The sequence below is a fragment of the Terrapene carolina genome, unplaced genomic scaffold, assembly GCF_002925995.2.
Source record: "Terrapene carolina triunguis isolate 2854851 unplaced genomic scaffold, T_m_triunguis-2.0 Scaffold97, whole genome shotgun sequence".
Taxonomy (NCBI): Eukaryota; Metazoa; Chordata; order Testudines; family Emydidae; genus Terrapene; species Terrapene triunguis.
In genome coordinates this window covers 15979085-15999140 of record NW_020664448.1, presented here as the reverse complement: position 1 = coordinate 15999140, position 20056 = coordinate 15979085, and the positions used below count along the sequence as shown (strand labels likewise).

Genomic DNA, 20056 nt, shown 5'->3' with positions numbered 1-20056 from the left:
GATTGGGTGACAGGGCATGGATCACTTTATGATAACCTGTCTGTTCATTCCCTTTGGGGTACCTGCCACTAGCCACTGTCAGAGGACAGGATACTGGGCTTCATGAACTTGTGGTCTGACCCAGTATGGCCGTTCTTATGTTCTTGAGGAAGGAATTCAAGATTTTGCCCATTATCTGTTAGCATTTATATAGCACCAACAGCATATTAGGCACTTCAGACAGAAGATAGGCCCCTTGGTCTGGGGAGCTTACACTGTAAATAGATGGCCATAATAGATGAAGGAAATGACAAAAGAGGGTGGAACAGCAAAGAGGATAAGCATTCATCTTTGTGATTCCAAGGTTTTCTTTGTTATCCTCTAATAAGAGAAAAACTAGGGCCTGGTCCACACTACACAGTTAGGTCAACTTAGCTATGGAAGTATCTTCACTTAAATTTGACTCAGAGGGAAGAGTGCCACCTACTGCATTTGGTGTGAACAGTTTCTTCTACTATATTGCACTCTTCTGATGTGAAATTAACTCAGCCAGACAAAGATGGGTTTATACATGCTTGAGGGAGCTCCCTGAGAAATGCGCGTCCCTGTGGTAGTTGGAAGCCCCTTGAGACTATGGTTTGGGTTGCTTGCGTTTCTGGAACTGACAGTGTCCTTCCGCTGCTCGGGGTATACAAGATTTTGTCCAAAAAAGAGTTCCTTTCCCCCTATCTGAGGGCAGGGAGGAACAAAGTAAAGACAGGAAAAAGAAAAAATAGATGCTCAGTCTCTTGGGCAGTCTTTCTGTCACCCCCCTGGGTCCCAGATTGTCTATAGGCTTTTAATCATCCTGATCAGCGTTAGAATCCTTCCTTAGATGCCCCACCCCTTTTGGTGACACCTGATCTGTACCTACTCCAGGCAGTCTCAGGGGTGTCTGGGTCAGTGACTGTCTCCCTCTTCGCTGATCTATCTCTGTAATCAGCTGTCTGAGGCACTGCAGCTTCCCCAATTAACTGCCCCTTCCTGTGACAGGCTTTCCCTTTTCCTCCCCCACCAGGCATAGGAAGCCTTGCAGGTGTGTCTAGATAGTGCTGGCCAAGCCCATAAGAGCTTGTTAGCTTCCTCCTTGATAGGGAGAGGGTGTGCCCCCTCACATAGCCCGCCACTCAAGTTGGGAGGGTGGTCTGGGGAGGGCTGCCTCCATCTCTGACATCCCATGAATAAAAAAATCAGCATTAGCATGGGCCTTTCCCACCCAGTGTTGCTCCCTGAAGCTATAGTGCTGTAGTAAGAGGTACCATCACAATATACACAGTTCAAGTCTTTCATGGTACGGAACCAGCATAGAGGAACATGATTCATGATCAAGGAGAAGGGGCTGCCCAGCAGGTAATACCTCAGGGAATCCATGGCCTGCTTAATTGGTAGCACCTCTTTTTCCATAATTGAGTAGCCTTTTCTCTAGGGAATTTCTCTAGCGCATCAGCTGGGAGGTGTAGTTAGTCCCTTGAGCTGAGCTGATTTCCCTAAGGAAATCCCATGCATCAGAAGAGGTTCAGGAGCTCTAGGGCTATCACTGTAGCTTTCACTGAGTGAAGGGGAACAGCCTCTGGGGAGCTTGTCACATAGTTGAAAATTACTAATATGTACTGGTGCCCCAATGTGGTCCTTTCCAGGGGCCCAACTATGTCCATTCCAATTCTTTCAAAGGGTGTCTCAATCAAGGGCAAAGGGACCACAGGGAGCCCCCTTGCTGCTGAACAGCTGGCACTCCGGGCAGGAGGAGCAGTATTCTCTCACCTCCTGATGCCGCCCAACCAGTAGAATCGAGCTAGTACTCGTGATAGTGTTTTCTCTCTTCCCAGGTGTCCAGCACATGGGAGGTTGTGCTCAGACTGCAATACTGTCCAGTGATACTTGCGCGGCACCAGCAGGTTGGCCCTTCTTACCCCATTCATGGATCTCTTTCAACTCAGTAGAGGTGCTCTTTCTTGAGCATCAAGCATGGATACTGCTTGACCCTCTGATGTGCCATTACTTCCCCATTTATAAATGCCAATTGATTATATGCATGAACAATTGGCTATATGTATAGGATTGCTTTTTTGTTCCTGAACAAAATTCCTGCCCTGTAGGAGCACTTCCTCATCCAGGCTGACAACCTCTTCCTTCTCTGCGGAGGTCGGCGATCATGTTGCTCGTGATGGTCCTTCTTTGGGTCTTCCAGTTCCCCGAGGTTTACCAGGCTTTGAGAGTCACGCTGCAACAACTGACCTTGAACCCCATTCATTGGGCAGACCTGTACAGTAACAACTTGCCAAAAAATGGCCAGTCCCAGCCTATGATTACAAGTTAGGCCAATTTCTTGGCCAGGGCTACAGTTATCACCTGACAACATGTCCACAGGGTCAGCTATAAATGTTGGCTGGGGTATGTTTTCACATTGCCATATACACTGCAGGTAAATTGACTTTCTGGGGGACATCGTCGCCTATAGCTGGAGTCCCAGAGTCTTGGAACTCTTTTCCCTTGGATCATCACCAGCACTGTCAATTTGAGGGGTGCCATTTTTGTGCACTGGTTTCTGCAGTCCAGAACCATGGTTGTACTCACATTCATTAAGAGAGAATCCTTTCTTTTAGTGTCCTGTCTGTCCAGAAGAGTAGCAAGTCACGCAGGGGCACTGAAGGTAACCGTTCTAGCTGGAGGTGAACTTGGCCATGGAGTAGTGGCCAGCCTCTGTTCTGCATGTCCTGCTTCAGCTGCTTGAGATGACTGATGGTCCCACTGGCAGTGTCATGTCCGAGCCTGACCCTCTTGTTCCCCGCTGGTCTTCCCATGGTCTAATGGCTGGCCTGATCATCCTGGAGGACATTCCCAAGGGTGGACCCCTCAGAGTGGGTGTTACCACTTCGAGGTTGCCTTCACGGGTTTCTCTCAAGCCTGTCCTGTGTGGCATCAAGGCCTTGAGGAATTCTGTCTCTAGCGGCCCTTTTGGTCTCTAGAAAACTCTCCATTAACCATACTGTACCTGACAAAGTCCCAGGTCATGGTACAATACTCACTCTCTGCCTTTTGCTGCCAATATCCTTACAAATTATTTGGTCACAATTGATTTAGCAACCTGAGCCCAAGACCTTTCTTCTGGGTGGAGCTGTTTCCAACAATATTTCTTCGAACACTGAGCTACTACCGAGGGTCTAGGCCCCTTGGGAGGGGTTTCAGACCTAAAAGATAAACAGTGAGTTTCCCTGGAAATGTCCAAATAGTCCAAAAAGCTGGACTTTACTTGTTTATAATCCTAGTCTGCTCCAAATCCAGGTTATGGTAGGCCGCCTGTGCTGGACTTGTCAAGTATAGAGCCAAAAATCAAAGCCCACTGCTCAGGGGGCCACCAGAAAGCTCAGTCTACTTTCTCAAAGGTAATTAAAAAGGCCCTACCATCATTGTCTGGCCCCATCTTGTTTAGCTTCATGGGTATTGGTGGGGGGACCCACTATGGCAGTACTGTGCCCAGCAGGGACTCCTGAGGAGTGCAGGGTTGGCACAATACATTGTGTCATCTTCTTGTGGAACTCCTGCTGCTGGGTCATCAACTCCCTCAGCAGCAGTTGCCGTTGCATCGTATGAACTTGCTCTTGGGTGGTCCGTTGCTGCTGAGTTGCTTGCTGCTGCTGCATCTCTGCTAGCCACTTACACCACTGCTCAGGTTCCATCTTGCTCAGAGCTACTGAGCTCTGTCTCCCTCTGTGGGCTTTTCCCCTCCTTGTATCAGGCATAAGCTGCCCGCATTCTACACCACTTGTGGTGGGTGGAGGCACCTTGAGTCCCCATGGTTTGGGTTGCTTCCATCTCTAACACTCACATATGCTCTCTCAGTACCATTATGGAAAATCTGAAAAAATAGTGGATTGGAGTCAACCTTAACCTCTTGCCATGTTTGATTTCTAAACACACACAAAACAATGATTTTCTGTGCTTCTGAATTGGTCTTTCATCTCTACTCTGAAGTAAAGTCAATGTAATGATAAGATTAATGTAAAAAAATAAACAACTTGGTAAAAGTGACCCAGGAATGTCTTGGGGAGGAGAGAGGAAACCATCCAATTTTTATTAGGAAGACATTAGTGAAAGGATATGATATAATGCTTAGCTCTTAGTTTTAATACTGGTGTCCTCTAGAAAGACAAGATAGTTCTGATCAGGAGATACTCTATGCATAATTAAATGCATAGTTTAAATGTATTAAAAATCATAGAACTAACATGAAGTTTGCAGACACCATATTGTTCACTCTGCCTGTTATATCCCTTTTCCTCCCCTGTGTCTGTCTTGTCTATTTAGATGATAAGCTCTTTGGGGCTGGGACTGTTTATTACTCTGTGTCTGTACAGCACTTAGCACAATGAGGCGCCATTCTTGTTTGGTTCTTAGGCAATAATTAAAATAATAATTCACCTTGTCATTTGATTTTTGCTAGGGGGCCTCTTTTTTGTAAAGCCAATGCGATCCAAAAGCTATGTGACAATGATGGATCCCCTCCAAGAAACCTATGGGAACACTATGGGAACCCTTCTCTTTCTTCCAACATTGATAGGAGATGTATTTTGGTTTGCAGCTATTCTTTCTGCTTTAGGTAAGTATATATCTTATACATACACTCATTCAGAATAGATTTCCTTTTCCGCTCGCATCATGTAGCTTTTTTTAAGAGTCAGTAGTCTCTGGATCCTTATAGTATTTGTGCAGATACACAGAAATTTGAACAGAACGCAACTGTTAAACCATAATAGGGAAATAAGCAATAAAAATCCGCACAAAAGATCCATAGAACTGTTATTACACAACTGTAAGCTGTAGTATCTGAACGACTGCTGCAGAGCATTTGGACTACTACTGCAGAGAGAACACTGTCGTGTTTTATTTAATATAAGGGTGGGGTTAATTTTGTTCTAGTACCAGGCAGCGGTTCCCCGAGGGCAAGGGTGACAAACACCTAGATTTGTAGCCCTCATGTTTGCAAAAGAAACTTTCTACGTGACCTAGGACAGGGCCAACTTTTCCCATCAAAACAGTTTTTTGTCCAATGGAAAATTCGGTTTTCGACTAAACAAAAATTGTCATGGAAAGTGAGAGGAAGAGAGGCAGGGGGAAAGGAGGACTGAGAAGGACGAGTGACAAAGGGTAGAAATAGCAGTGATGTTAAAGGTAGCATATTCTCCCTCTCGGTGATGCTGAAGGTGACGAAAAGGTACTGAACAAATAATGATAAAAACTAAACATTTACCTACTACATACTTCCACCCTATGCAAACCTGCCATTGACTTCAGTGGGAAATCCACTTGTGCTAAATTTATACCCCTGCCACAGTGCATGATAATAAAGGAAAATTTGCTTTCTCCTCAAAGTGGTAGCTAGCACACTACAGGAAGTCCATTACAAGCAGCTGGACTCTGACTGCTACAGCATGGGTGTGGCCTAAATCTGGCCATGGATCCAGTGGTGAAGAAGCTCCATGAGGGAGAGAGAAGCAGGGACAAAATGACACAGTGGAGAAGCAGAGAGGGAAAAGCAGAAAAACAGCCTCGCTCTTAACACACTGGCCATTGGGAAAGAAAGGGGAAGCTGTGGCAGCAGTCTTAATAAGAAAGAACAACTGGGGTAGGACAAAAGAGGGAAGAGAAGGACTGAAGGTGCGTGAAGGGAATAGAAAAGGAGAGTGACTGAGGGGGATGTAAAGTGGGGAGCTAAAGAAATGAGCAGGGGAACTTGAGGAGGAAATAGGAGAGACAGAGAAAGAGTGAAAGAGGTGGGCACAAGTACAGAAAGATGGGGAAGAGGATGAGAGACAGAAGATGAGAGAGACCAGGGGAAGTATCCAAGAAGGAAATAGAAAAATTGAGATGTAGAAAAGAATTAAATTGGGAGATAGAAAAATGGGAATGGTTTGTTGGGGTGTTTTTTTCTGAGAAGACTTGTAAAGAGAGTTTTCAGAGACAGGCAATGAGAATGATTAAGGGCCAGGCAAAACTTCCATGTGAAGAGAGAATGAAATGATTGTTTACCCTAAAGGGGAAGGGAATAAAATGGGACACGATAAAAGCAAACAAAATAATGAGTGGCCTATAGAAGGTAAGTTAAGAACGTCTATTCACCCTCTCCATCATACAAGAGGAATGGGACGTTCAATGAAATTGCAAGACAGCAAATGTAACACTGATAAAAGGAAATACTTTTGCACAATGCACATTTAAGCTGTGGAACTCATTGTCACAAGATATCACTGAGTCCCAGAGCTTACCAGGATCAGAAAACGATTAGATATTTATATGGATAATAAATATATCCAGAGTTATGCTAGTAAAGAGTTTTTTTTCCAAAAGAACAAAAGTTTGAATAGGATAAGCCCTCATACTGCAAGACATAAGCCAACCTCTAACTGGCAGGGTTAAGGAGCTTTCCGTATGAATAAGATATTCCACGATTTCAAGTTTTCTTCCACCTTCCTCTGAAGCATCTGGTACTGGCCACTGTCAGAGGCAGAATACTGGGTAGGATGGAGCACTGTTCTGACATAGTCAGTCAATTCTTAAGTTCTTAGGAAACCCAGACAGAATGACCAGATTGAGAGTCTGGAGATTTAGATGGGGGAGGAGAAAGTATGTGGATGTTGTATGGATGGGAAATGTGGAATACTGAGGATATATTTTACCAAAGATTTTTTTTCTGGGCTAAAGCCATTTTATACATCACCTCTGACTGTTACACATTGGTAAATGGGTGTGAGTTTGAAGGAGCCTAGAGGAGTTTAAGCTGGTGTAATTTACACACTGATGGAGCTGGAAGATAGGACTGTAGCAAGAAAACCAACTCAGAGGAGGATTTAACTTAGGTATGCCTCATCTTCCTTTAACTCACACTCTTTTCCAGCCTCTTGGGGCATAAATGACACCAACTTAGACCTCCTTAAACTCCTTTACACCATCTCAAGTATCATTTCTGAAATTGGTCCTTGGTGTTTCCACTCACAGAGGAATCAAAAGGGAAAGGGAACATTGAGACTGAGGACGGCTTGTTGCACTGCTTGAGGCTAGCCAAATTTTAGTACTGACCGAACTGTAAAAATGGAATAGTCACAAAAACCACCATGTTGGGGAGTCATTTAAAATAAAATTTTAAAAATTGTATAATAATTTCTGCTCCATTAGATGCATGAAGACTCCTTGCATCAAGTTTTGATTAATAACAGGAGTACTGATTGCAGTTCTGTGACTGGTATGGTGCCAACTGTGTAACTATAGTGTGTGTGTGTGTGTGTGTGTGTAACCCACGCACCTGATTACATATGTAGGTATGTATGTTCCTGTGTGTGTGTGAGTATATATATAAAGCTGTCTTTCTTTGCAGGGGCTACAATGAGTGTGATCTTGGATATCAGAGGATATTTAGCTATCATCATTTCAGCATGTACTGTTATACTCTACACTTTACTGGGAGGACTATACTCAGTTGCGTACACTGATGTGATACAGCTGGTTTTTATGATGGTCAGCCTGGTAAGGCCTATACACGTCTGTGATTTTAGATTGAAGTGTAAAAGAGGGACAGCACAAGAAACCTGTTTATGTAGAGAAGGGGCTTTTTTATTATTTCCTGACCTCATTATTGCATGGTTAATAACAATCTAAGGCCTCATTAAAAAGCAACCTTTGCTACAAAGGCAATTACATACAGGATGTGAAACAGAGCAGTTCTGTAGTCATAAAACCAATGCCATTTTATCCACCATTTAAATGCAGCCACTTCTGGGGTGGATGGTAGTAACTGTTTAACAGCACATACGCACGCTACACAACAGTTTAGGAGAAGAAGAGAAAATACCAGATATAACTGAAACTACAGGAAGAATTTAGTTTGATTGTACTAATTGCCCCACTTGGAATCGACCCAGACACTGGGACTAATGCTGCTACTATTGTGAAATTGCCATAAAATCCTATAATGTATAGTGACAACCTCAGGGCAGGTCTACACTACAGCCGGGATCGATGCTCTGAGATCGCTCCACCGGTGGTCGATTTAGCGGATCTAGTGAAGACCCACCAAATTGACAGCAGATCGCTCTCCAGTCGAACCCTGTACTCTACCCCCAACGAGAAGAGTAAGATAAGTTGACGAGAGAGTTTCTCCCATCAACCCCCCGCGGTGTAGACCCCACGGTAACTCAACCTAAGGTACGTCGACTCCAGCTACATTATTCACGTAGCTGGAGTTGCGTAGCGTAGGTCGACTTATCATGGTAGTGTAGACATAGCCTTAGTTTTACATCTTATCTGAAAGATGACACCCTCCAGCAGCACAGAAACCCTGGAAGGCCATACTGCAGCTATCAATTGACACGGAGGGGGGAAAGAGGAGGGGAAGAGCTACCTACTGAATTCCCAGAAAACAGCTGGAGATTGAATCCAAATAGAGGGAAATAGTTCAAGCAAGTTCATGCTCCTTTGGGAAAAAACAGCTGACTCACATACAGTCCATGAAAGATTCTCTGATTTACACCAGTATAAATCTGGAGTAATCCCACTGAAAATACTCTGGATTTACAGCTACAAAATCCAGAGCAGGATTTGGCCTCATAGATTTATGAGTGTAACTAGATCAGAATCTAACCCACAGTTTCAATCCCAAGGATCTTTCAGTATGTGTTATTAAGACAAACACTTCACTGGCTTACAAGAGGATTTACAAAGCAGCATAAATCATAGGTAAAACCCTTAATGAGGCTCGGAGCAGAGCACAGCGTGAACAATAATTCTTTTATGAGGCTGTAGTGTTGTAGTTTCTAGGTCAATTCATCAAAAGACCAAATTTCCTAAGTCCTTCCAAGCGCCTTCCCCAGTAGCGTATTTTTAAGTCCAGAAAGTGCGAGAGTGCCAGAAACCACTTCAAAGTCAGAACTTATTAGAAAACAATTCTTCTTTCTGCAAAGCTGGAACATGCCATTTTCTACATGTCTGTGTTAAAACAGCAACAGGTTTCTCAAGCAATATACTACTCAGACTCACAAAAACCTCAATTCCACCCTCTCTCCAAATCACTGTAAAACTGAGGTACAGTTTTAAAAATATAAATAGATTTAATAACTTAAGGGGGAAATATCTTCAGAGAATATTTTAGGTATTTTTTTAAAAAGATTCAAAATTCAGATTAAGGTTACACTTGTGGGGGGGACCACGCACATGTTGGAAGATTTGGAAATGCTGATTTCAGGTACCCAAAGTTAGGTGAAAGTTTAAAGAAAAGACTAAACAGTCCTTGCCCAATGGTGCTTAAAAACAACTCAATTCTATAAGCACATATGTAACTTTACTCGTGTGAGTGACCCCATTCATTTCAATTAGAGTTATGCACATGCTTAAATGTTTGTAGGACAGGTACCTACCTTTCCAGTCCTACACTGAGTTCTACGTGGGAGGATCCCTGTATTTACATAGAGCTCCAGTGAAATCCATGGGTCTGCAGGCAGGCACGGGGGTCTGTGTAGGATGTGGGTTTCAGAGCACAGTCCTACAAACACTTACATGAAGTACTTAGGCAAGCAGTCCCATGGGACTAATTCACATACGTATTTGTAGGATGGAGCCTTTATGGACATCCAAAACAATCCCAATAGAATGAGCAGTAGGAGGTGACTGTCAGAGTGTCACACTTTAATTTGTAATGAACGGGTCTGTAACAGCACTTCTAAATTAGATGGGCTGAAATTAAAACTCTTTAAATCAAAAACAGTGTTTAGTCTTAGCATATTAGAAAAAGATCATGATGATTATGACTGTGTATCCACTCTGGATCCAACACCACCAATCACTGGAACTCTGTCTTTGAAGGGTCAGATTACTGCACATATTTCTTAAAACAGTTACCCCACATATTCTAGAGACAGGGAGTGCCTACACAGGCTCTTCTTACGCCAGGATTATTATGAGTATTCCGAGTGGAAGAGGATGCATTCCATAAGTGGTAAATAAGACACTAAAACTCGCACAACCTACAGCTTCCGACCCCAAATCCCTTCCACAGAATGCTCCTCCAAGGCTTAACATGGGAACAACTCACCAAGTTCTGCAGAATATTAACTCCATGCAGCCTGACTCTCCTCTCCAACTGTATGCCAATGTAACTCCATGGAGCTAATCCTGATTTACAGTGATGTGAGATGAGCTTCAGGTTGCATGGGTTTTGGAAGAGCTAGGTTTAGGACACAGCAGCTGCGTCCCTTCTCCTGGCTATAGTTTTTCAGGTGCAGAGATAGCATAAGCCAGGATCTGGCATCTGCATTTTTGTTCAGACCGTTTTACTCTAACATCACAAACAAAATAGTCACTAGGGAATTCAGGCAGGAAGATCCGCACAGGCCAAAGTGGGGAAACTTTAGTCTTCAGTTTATCTTCCCTTAAATGTTGCAAGAAGCCTGGTATGACCCAAGGGATAGCCTTTATTTGAACTATGCAAGGTTTTATGACTGCAGTTCTCCAACTGCTTTCATGGAACAGCATGGGCCCCCTCTGGTGGCTAGATTAACACTAGTCACTTAACTGGCAGCTCAGCCTAATGTGATCCAGAACATGGCTATAAACAAAACAGCTGTCTTCAAAAGGTTTTAGCCATTTATGCAAGATTGATTTTTTCACCCAGAATGGGTGCTCAAGGTGGGGTGAGGGAAGCAGGAGGCACCAGGAACTGTTGGGTGCCACAAGCACACTCACACATAGCTAGAAATAACTGCTGCACTTGTGTCCAGAGAGCACAAGGAGAGTGCAGGCTACCACCCACATCGGCACCAGCCTCTCCCAAAGGGGCAGGAGCAGGACAGACAATGCCCTCACCCTGTCTACGCCAGCCAGCAGAGACGCTCCCCACCGTGGGCAGTGTGGTGTTCTTCTTGAGGCCCAGAGAGCTTATATTTAACATGACATTATTACTTAAACACTTATAACACAGCAACAAGATCCTGCTATAAGTAACAGCCAGCCACAGCTTGCTCTGGCCCGGCAGTCTGGAACCCCGCCTTCCAAAATGGAGGATGACCTTTGGTCTCTGCTGCCACACCCCACATCCTTACAGCACAATCACAGCTGTTCCCCACTGGGAGGGCACTATGTACCGGGGCATCCAGGTTCACCCCCTCCAGCCTGGCTCTGCTCCGGCCCCAGCTGTAGCCCGTTCCGCCCGCCCGCCGGCACTCCAGCCAGGGGATAGGGTCAGGGCGTGGGGGCTTGCCCCATTCCACCCACCCAGTGCTCCAGATGGGGAATGGGGTCGGGGGCTTGCCCCGCTCCACCTGGCTGCCTAGCACTCCAGTCGGGGAGCGGGGTCAGGCGCTTGCCTCGCTCTGCCTGCCCGGTGCTCCAGCCAGAAAGCGGGGTCAGGATGCAGGTGCTTGCCCACCCACCTGAAGTCTGGGCCCACCCAAGCGTCCTGGCCTGGCTACGCCACTGCTACGTACAGTAGTACAACATAAAGGGGAGTGTACCAGTGACACTGTTCTTAGTCTTGTATTCTATAGGGCTTGTGTCTTCACATTGCCACCTCCATGGGCCTTACAGCCAAAGCTGAGCTCTTAAAGATTTAAGGCAAAAGTAAACCTTCAGTTTTTAGGTATGTTCAGGACAGCAGCCTCATGTGCAGATCTGTAAAGAGGGTCAGGGCAATGCTCTCCAATTTGAGTGAGTCACATCCAGGATTCTCAAGGGGGAAAGTGCTTGCTGTACCTTTAGAAGGCTCTCTGAGTTATAACAGTGTTGAGTTACCAGTATCTATTTCAGCGGGGAAAACAGGAAATTGCATTATCACTGCTTAATCATCATCATTGTTCAAGAGGCTGCATGATTAATATTTCAGCTGCTGTTTTGTTAGAGTCAAATGGGATTGATTCCATTTGATTTGCCATTGGCTGTTCCCAGACCCATAGCAGTGTATTCTGTCAAGAAGCTGAGGTAAACTGCACTGGATATGACTACACGGGGTCAGGACTAGGCGAGGCTATGCCTCAGAACACAGCAAGACACCCACAGGACCTGTGCAGCAGCCTCTCTCCGGGTTTATAGGAAACCTCAGGTGTGAGGAAGAGTCCTCTGACATGCCTCCCCACTTAAACCAGCTTTAGGGCTGGTTTGTAGCACCAGAGCAATGCAAAGCAACCACTCTATACAAAACCAGCCACATTATAAAATGACAAGGACAGAGTACCCATGTGAGCTACATAAAAAGAGCTCTTGAAAACAAGAGAGAAGTTTAAATGGAAAGGTTAAACAGGACTAGGTTAACCACAGTTAATTTTCCCCTTCCCAGCCTCAGTCTACTCACACCACCACTCTTAACATTAGAAAAATCCCATATGAGAGCTTAAAGGTGGGAGGCGATTTCAGATTTCTGTGGAATCCCAAGGTTTGGTGGTGGTATGGTATGAGGAGGGGGAATTGCAGGTTTATAGGGAAAACAGAGGAGTTACCAATGTTGTCTGATGTACATTAGCCTATTGTACTGATAATTGTTTTCATGCTAAACACAGTGGACTTGTGTGCCATTTGCGCTGCTGAACTCTGCAACTGAAAGCATTTATTATACTGCTGTTAATGAATTATATCAAGTACCGTGGATTGGCAAACTGGAAACAGAGTATCTTGGAAGATGGTTAGATGAACTTCTGTATGTGGTAAGATCTTTTTTCCATCCTTTCCTTCTAATACTTCACCTGGAGTGTCAGTAAAAGCAAAGCACCTTTTTATAAACCCACTAGTACAGCCTGAGTTTTACACGGTAGAATAGAGGAAGAACGACACTTTGCATATGGCTAAGGACGTATGGATGCAGGGCCGTCCTTAGCCATATGCAAAGTACGCAGCTGCGTAGGGCACCAGGAAACTTGGCGCACCAAATTTCCTGGTGCCCTGCACAGCTGCGTGCTGCTCCAGCCCCTGCTTTGCCTCTTCCCCAGGCCCCCCACCCCTGCCCTGCCTCAGCCCCGCCTGTTCCCGCCCCTGCTCCACCCCAGCCCTGCCCCCACTTCACCCCTTCCCCCAAAACCCCTGCCCTGCTCCACCCCTCTCCCACCTCTTCTCACCCCTGCTCTGCCCCCGCCCTGCCTCTTCCCACCCCTGCTCTACCCCAGCCCCGCCCCCCCTCCACTCCTGCTCCCCCCGCCCCGCCTCTTCTCACCCCTGCTCCGCCCCCGCCCCACCTCTTCCCGCCCCTGAGGAGTGCAGCAGGGCCGGGCCTGCACTTACCGGCGGCGGGAAGTGCGGGGACCCGACCCCAGCCGCGCCACCAGTGAGTGCTGGGGGTGGTTCCCCCCTGCCCCCCAAACCAGCCCCCCCCCACGGAGGCCTGCCCCCCCACAGGGGGGGCTGCGTAGCGCCCCAGAATAGCTAGGGATGGCCCTGTATGGATGCATCTTTATTATGGTTAAGGCTAAGATTTTGTCATGGGTATTTTTAGTAAAAGTTACGGACAGGTCACAGGCAAAATAGAAAAATTCACAGAAGCTGTGACCTGTCCGTGACTTTTACTAAAAATATCCAGGACAAAATGGGGACTTGCGGGTCCCCACACCGCCTGAAGCAGGGCAGCTGCTTGGGGCTAGGAGCTGCTTGCAGCTGCTGGGAACTGCGGGGTACTCCTGCCACCGGCAGCTCCAGGGGTCCCCCACTGCCTGTGGCAGCTGGGAGCTGTGGGGTGCCCAGGCCTCCCATGTCAGTCGGGAGCTCCAAGGTACCCCTGCCGCCCACAGCTCCAGGGGCCTGCAGCAGCCGGGAGCTAGGGGGTTCCCCTGCGGCCACAGGAGCTGGGAGCTGTGGGGTGTCCCCACCACTCGCGGGGGCCGGGAGCTACAGGGTACCCCTGCCACCCGCAGCTCCGGGAGCCCATGGTGGCCAGGAGATGCAGGGGGTACCCCCATTACCTGCGACGGCTTGGAGCAGCAGGGGCCACCCCACAGCTTCTGGCCACAGCAGGCTGAAGTCACGGAGGTCGCTAGAAGTCACAGATTCCATGACTGCCACGACCTGTGACTAAATCGTAGCCTTAATTACGGTGCATTAATGTCAGGTGCACCTCACAGTTGACACATTGCGTTCAGGTGGGCACTCCAAATCTGGATGTTTATCAGAACTACCTGAACCTCTTTGACCTGTAGAACTGGACTGTAAATTTTAAGAGCATAGGAATTGCAGGGACACGTAATATACATTCCGGGCCAGATTCTCAACTGGCATAGCACCACTGACGTCACTAGAGCTTACAATAACGGAGAATCTGGCCCCTCCCACTAGCCAGGCTGGGAATACCATTACAACAGCCTTACTCATAGTATTTTGGCATGGCTACTTCAGGTCCTGAACGGATCCTAGAAATGCATAAGGAAAACAATTAAACAGCAACTTCTCTTTTCCAACTTGCCAGAAATGTTTAGTTCATATTCACTTCAAGGGAGAGGCGAAAGGTTGGTTGAGTTCTTATTTTACCAGACCATTTCTCCTATAGCCACAGCCTACAAAAGATTTCATCACTCATTCAACAGCAGGAGTGAGAGTGCCAGGGAATGAAACGGGTGTAATATATATATAAATAATAAATAGGGCTGTTGATTAATCGCACTTAATTCACGCAATTAACTCAAAAAATTTAATCGCGATTAATCACACTGTTAAACAATAGAATACCAATTGAAATTTATTAAATATTTCTGGATGTTTTTCTTAATTTTCAAATATATTGATTTCTATTACAAAACAGAATACAAAGTGTACAGTGCTCACTTTATATTATTTTTATTACAAATATTTGCACTGTAAAAATAATAAACAAAAGAAATAGTATTTTTCAATTCACCTCATACAAGTACTGTAGTGCAATCTCTTTATCATGAAAGTGTAACTTACAAATGTCGATTTTTTTTGTTACATAACTGCACTCAAAAACAAAACAATGTAAAACTTTAGCGCCTACAAGTCCATTCAGTCCTACTTCTTGTTCAGCCAATTGCTAAGACAAACAAGTTTGTTTACATTTACGGGAAATACTGCTGTCTGCTTCTTATTTACAATGTCACCTGGAAGTGAGAACAGGCATTTGCGTGGCACTTTTGTAGCCGGCATTGCAAGGTATTTACGTGCCAGATAGGCTAAACATTCATATGCCCCTTCATGCTTCGGCCACCATTCCAGAGGACATACTTCCATGCTGATGATGCTCGTTAAAAAAATAATGCGTTAATTAAATTTGTAACTGAACTCCTTGGGGGAGAATTGTATGTCTCCTGTTCAGTTTTACCCGCATTTCATGTTATAGCAGTCTCGGATGATGACCCAGCACATATTTGTTTTAAGAACACTTTCACAACAGATTTGACAAAACGCAAAGAAGGTACCAATGTGAGATTTCTAAAAATAGCTACAGCACTCGATGCAAGGTTTAAAAATCTGAAATGCCATAGGGGCTGACTTTCCCTCTGCCCCGTGGGTGCTCGACCCCCCCCCCGCCCCTGGTCCCACCCCTGCCCACCCCTGCACCACCCTCGCCCCGCCCCAATTCCACCCCCTTTCCCCAAGTCCCTGCCCCTGCCTCGCCTCTTTACCGCCTCCTCCCCCGAGCGCACCACATCCCCACTCCTTCCCCTCCCTCCTGGAAAGTCCTAAGTGCCACCAAACAGCTGTTAGGCGGCGGGCAGGAAGCGCTGAGAGGGGGAGGAGCGGGGACGTGGCACTCGGGAGAGGAGGAGGGGGTGGGGGCGGGAGGAGCTTGGCTGCCAGTGGGTGTGGAGCCCCCGCTAATTTTTCCCCAGGAGCGCTCCAGCCCCACAGCACCCATGGAGTCAGTGCCTATGTGAAATGCCATCAAAAATTGTTGTTTTGGTTTTGAATGCAGTTATTTTTTGTACATAATTCTACATTTGTAAGTTCAACTTTTGTGATCAAGATATTGCACTACAGTACTCGTATTAGGTGAATTGAAAAATACTATTTCTTTTGTTTTTTACAGTGCAAATATTTGTAATAAAAAGTAAACATAAAGTGAGCACTGTACACTTTGTATTCTGTATTGTAATTGAAATCAATATATTTGAAAATGTAGAAAACATCCAAAAATATTTTACTCAATGGTAATTCTATTATTGTTTAACAGTACGATTAATCGTGCGATTAATCGTGATTAATTTTTTTAATCACACGATTAATCGTGATTCATTTTTTTAATCGCTTTACAGCCCTCATAATAAATAATAATAATGCTGTATGAGGAGCAGGGTGCTCTTATTGCTGTGACCCTTGTCCTGCCTCAGCCCATCCCTCTCCAGGAAGTTTGTTAATCTCGGCTTGTGTTTAAACCTAGATTGTAAGGTCTTAGGGTAGGGCCAGTCTTATTATTTGTCCTGTGTACTGGATGCTATAAAAATAATTAAAGACAACAAAGGAGTTCCTGTGCCAAAGACACCCTGAGTGCCTGACAGGGAAACTCCTGCTACTTTTCCCACAAAAACAGTGGAACAAGGGCAGCTCTGCTCAGGGCCGCCCAGAGGATTCAGGGGGCCTGGGGCAAAGCGGGGGGATGGGGAGCGGACCTAAAAAAAGGCGCCACCCTCTGCAGCACTTGTACTCACCAGGCGGCACTCCGAATCTGCGGCGGCGGCGGTGGGTCCTTCAGTCGCTCCGCATCTTCAGCAGCACTGAAGGGCCCCCCCGCCGCCGAAATGCCGCCGAAGACCCGGAGTGACTGAAGGGCCCCCCACTGGGTGAGTAAAAATTAAAAAGGCGCCTCTAGCCAGGAAAGGGATTCTCGGCCAGGGCTCGCGGGGCCCCTGCGGGGCCCGGGGCCTGGGGCAAATTGCCCCACTTGTCCCCCCCCCCGCTCTGGGCGGCCCTGGCTCTGCTACAGAATGAAGGAAGCCTAAGCAAGGAGCATACACCCCTGTGTGCTATGAAGCCTGGTTCTGCAGGGGATCTTTCCTGGCTGCAATGGAAAGGGATGGGGTTAGGAGAGGGACAAGCCAAGGGAGAAGTGGGGGCCAAGCTAATGGATCTGTGACTCCACAGATCTACCAATCACCTTCCCCTGCAAAAGGACAGAGTGACAGCCAGAAGGATTATTACAACCCCAAGGTTGCAGTAGCAGTAGTAACCCCAGAATGACTACTGTCTGGAGGGAGGAACTGCCTTTATGAGGATAGGTTTGCCCCAAATCAGAGGTGTCATTTCAGAAAAATTCAGGGGAGGAGGGTGAAGTTGCGTCAGCATGTAGATCATTTTATGTGATTATATTATATCCTGCAAAGTTGGGAGGGAGGGGGACAAAGAGTGGAAGACATAATGGAGCATATAGACCTATGAAAATTCTGGTGGGGAAGGGGGCAAATGAAGGTCTATAGCAAATGACACTCCAGCCCCTAATAGTGATGCATGAGTTATTTTTAATGGTTTACCTTCATTTCAGGCTCTTGGAAGTATTCCATGGCAGATCTATTTCCAAAGAGTCCTCGCAGCCTCCTCATCCAGACAAGCAAGACTCACTTCTTATTTTGCAGGGTTTGGGTGTGTTTTCATGGTCATTCCATCTGTTCTTATTGGCGCAGTAGCTGCTTCTACAGGTAACACAAAAGCTGTTTCTTTCCATTAGCACCTTGAGGCCATAATCAATGGCCTATTTTGCTAGGCACTGTACACACACACACACGTGTCCGTGCCCCCCAAATCTTGCTGTCTATATGTATGAGGCACAAATTATGGATAAAACAAACAAGTGGAGGAAGAAAAAGTAAACAGCAACACAATGAATAGCAAAGTAAATATCAGTCTCACTGTAACAGGCATCTTACCTCTCCCACACAGAGATGCAGTGGCTGTCTCAGTTTCCCAATACGTGGTGATCTCCTTTTAGCTGGCTGGAAGGAGGTCTCAGAGAGCCCTGTTGTCAAACTTAAAAATATCCCAGTACACAAAAGTCACAAAGAAGAGTCCAAACAAAATGGAAAAATCCAAATCTTCCAGCCAGTCTCTTTTGCTTTCTTTCCAGGGCCTTCTCCTTAGTTGCAGAGGTTCCCATCTCCTATAGGTGGCACCATAAGGGAAGTTCAGGTCCATCATCTAGTGCAGTCTTCAGCCCAGATTTCCTAAAACACTAAGGGTAAAGTCTACACAGCCATTAAACACCTGTGGCTGGCCCAGGTCAGCTGATTTGGGCTCCCGGGGCTTGGGTTGCCAGGCTGTAAAACTGCTCTGTAGACATTCAGGTTTGGACTGGAGCCCGATCTCTGGGACTCTGTGAGAGGGAGGATCCAGCCTAGGCTCCAGCCTGACCCCAAACATCCACACAGCAATTTTTAGCTCCACAGGCTGAGCCCTGTGAGGCTGAGTCACCTGAGCTGGGCCAGCCATGGCCGGGCCAGCCGCAGCCACGCCGCAGGTTTTTTATTCCAGTGTAGACATACCTTAAGCGGCTGTGCACTGTATTAAAATCCCTGCCCTGCTTCACTTTTTTCCAGACACTTCCTACTTTGGCCCATCTCATCCTAGGCCTTCTGAAATGTCTTCAGCAGACACCCTCCCAGGCTTCTTCCCTGGCTCTCTCTCAAGAAGGAATCACACCACCTTCATCCCAGCTTCTGAAGAGCTTCCTTAAGCTTCTGCTTGCCTGGACCTTCTGTCCACTCTAAGGAAAGCATTATAGCTATCCCCAAGCATTCAAAAACCATGAGTCATGCTTCAACAATCATGCGACTAGTTTAAAAATCATGAGATTTTTTTAAAAGGTTACTTTGCCTTCTGGTTTCTGAGCCTTAAAGCTTGGGTCACGTTTTCAACTTTTCTCCATGACCACATGGCTAGAAACGAACTTTAGTTTATAAATGGACGTTGAGCTTCTATATGAAGCCGGGGCTTTAAGAAAGTCACTCAATCTTGTGAAACTTGTGATAAGATCACAAGAGTTGGTAGCACTGCAAAAGGCTGCCTCTTATAGTCTCTTCCTTTCCCATCATGCATTGCAGCCTGGCCTACAACTCCTAGAATGTCTGGCAGCTGTAGGCTAGAACATGGAACAGGGCAGGCTGGACCCAGGCCTGCTATCCTCGGTCTCAAAATTCTTTCTCCCCCTAAGATCATTCTTTTCACTCTGGAAGTTATATTTTCCTCATTAATTTTTCAGTTATGGTACAAAGAGGCTTGTTTGTTTTAATCCCTAGTCATATATAATAGGGGCTAGATCCGCAGCTGGTGTAAATCTGTGTAGCTCACACCAATTTACAATAGCTGAGGAACTGTCCCTCAATTAAAAAATAAAAATAAAAAAGTAAGCTCATTGCAATATTAGGCTTACAGAATTACAATCACAGAGATTCAAAATCTCAGCATTGCCAACTCTCATGCCCGGAACAGTACTTAAGGTGCAATCTCAGCAGGCAGAAGAATGGCCTCAAGGTTAAACCATAAGAAACTCAGAAAATCTGAACTTTGTTCCGAGTTCTGCCACAAACATATACTTAATCCCCGTGCCTCAGTTTCCCATCTGAAAAATCGGGATATTACTACTTCCCTATGTCAGAAAAATATTGAGATGCTAAACTCATTGGTGTTAGTGAGGTGCTCAGATACTACGCTGAAGGGGCCTAAGTATCTATATAGAACAGTGCTGTGTAGACAGGAGCATATCTCTTTTTCTGCCTGTGCATCCCCAAATTGCATCAACTTTTGTTTGTTAACCAACTGATTTGATGAAGTTCTTGTTTTATGACATTCCAAATATCTTCCTTCTGTGCTGTGCTTTGAATTATTTTCCTTCAGATGAATGTTCCAGTGTTTTTCAAGGTTGAATTTCATTTAATTTCTTCTTCCATTTTCATAACCCCAAAACCACAGACCTCAAAGTATGATGTAGCTTAGAAAGTTTTGGTGGATTTTTGACAATTTAGAGATCTTACAGAGCCCAGGGATGCTGACAGTGTTCCTAATGATCTTTCCCTTCAGTGTTATTGATTGTTGCAGGGGAAATAAGTATCTTACTGCACCTTGCAAAAAAAAAAAAAAA

General features: G+C 45.8%; 1 protein-coding gene across 1 annotated transcript in view; it reads left to right on the top strand.

Annotated features, from left to right (window-relative positions):
* The window catches only part of LOC112112677 (high-affinity choline transporter 1-like), a 40881-nt gene that overhangs the window by 16977 nt on the left and 3848 nt on the right, over positions 1–20056 (top strand). The window contains exons 3-6 of the mRNA XM_026651669.1: positions 4460–4615; positions 7388–7536; positions 12552–12695; positions 17468–17621. Of these exons, the coding sequence (XP_026507454.1) occupies positions 4460–4615; positions 7388–7536; positions 12552–12695; positions 17468–17621 (603 nt within the window). The remainder of the gene's footprint in view (positions 1–4459; positions 4616–7387; positions 7537–12551; positions 12696–17467; positions 17622–20056) is intronic.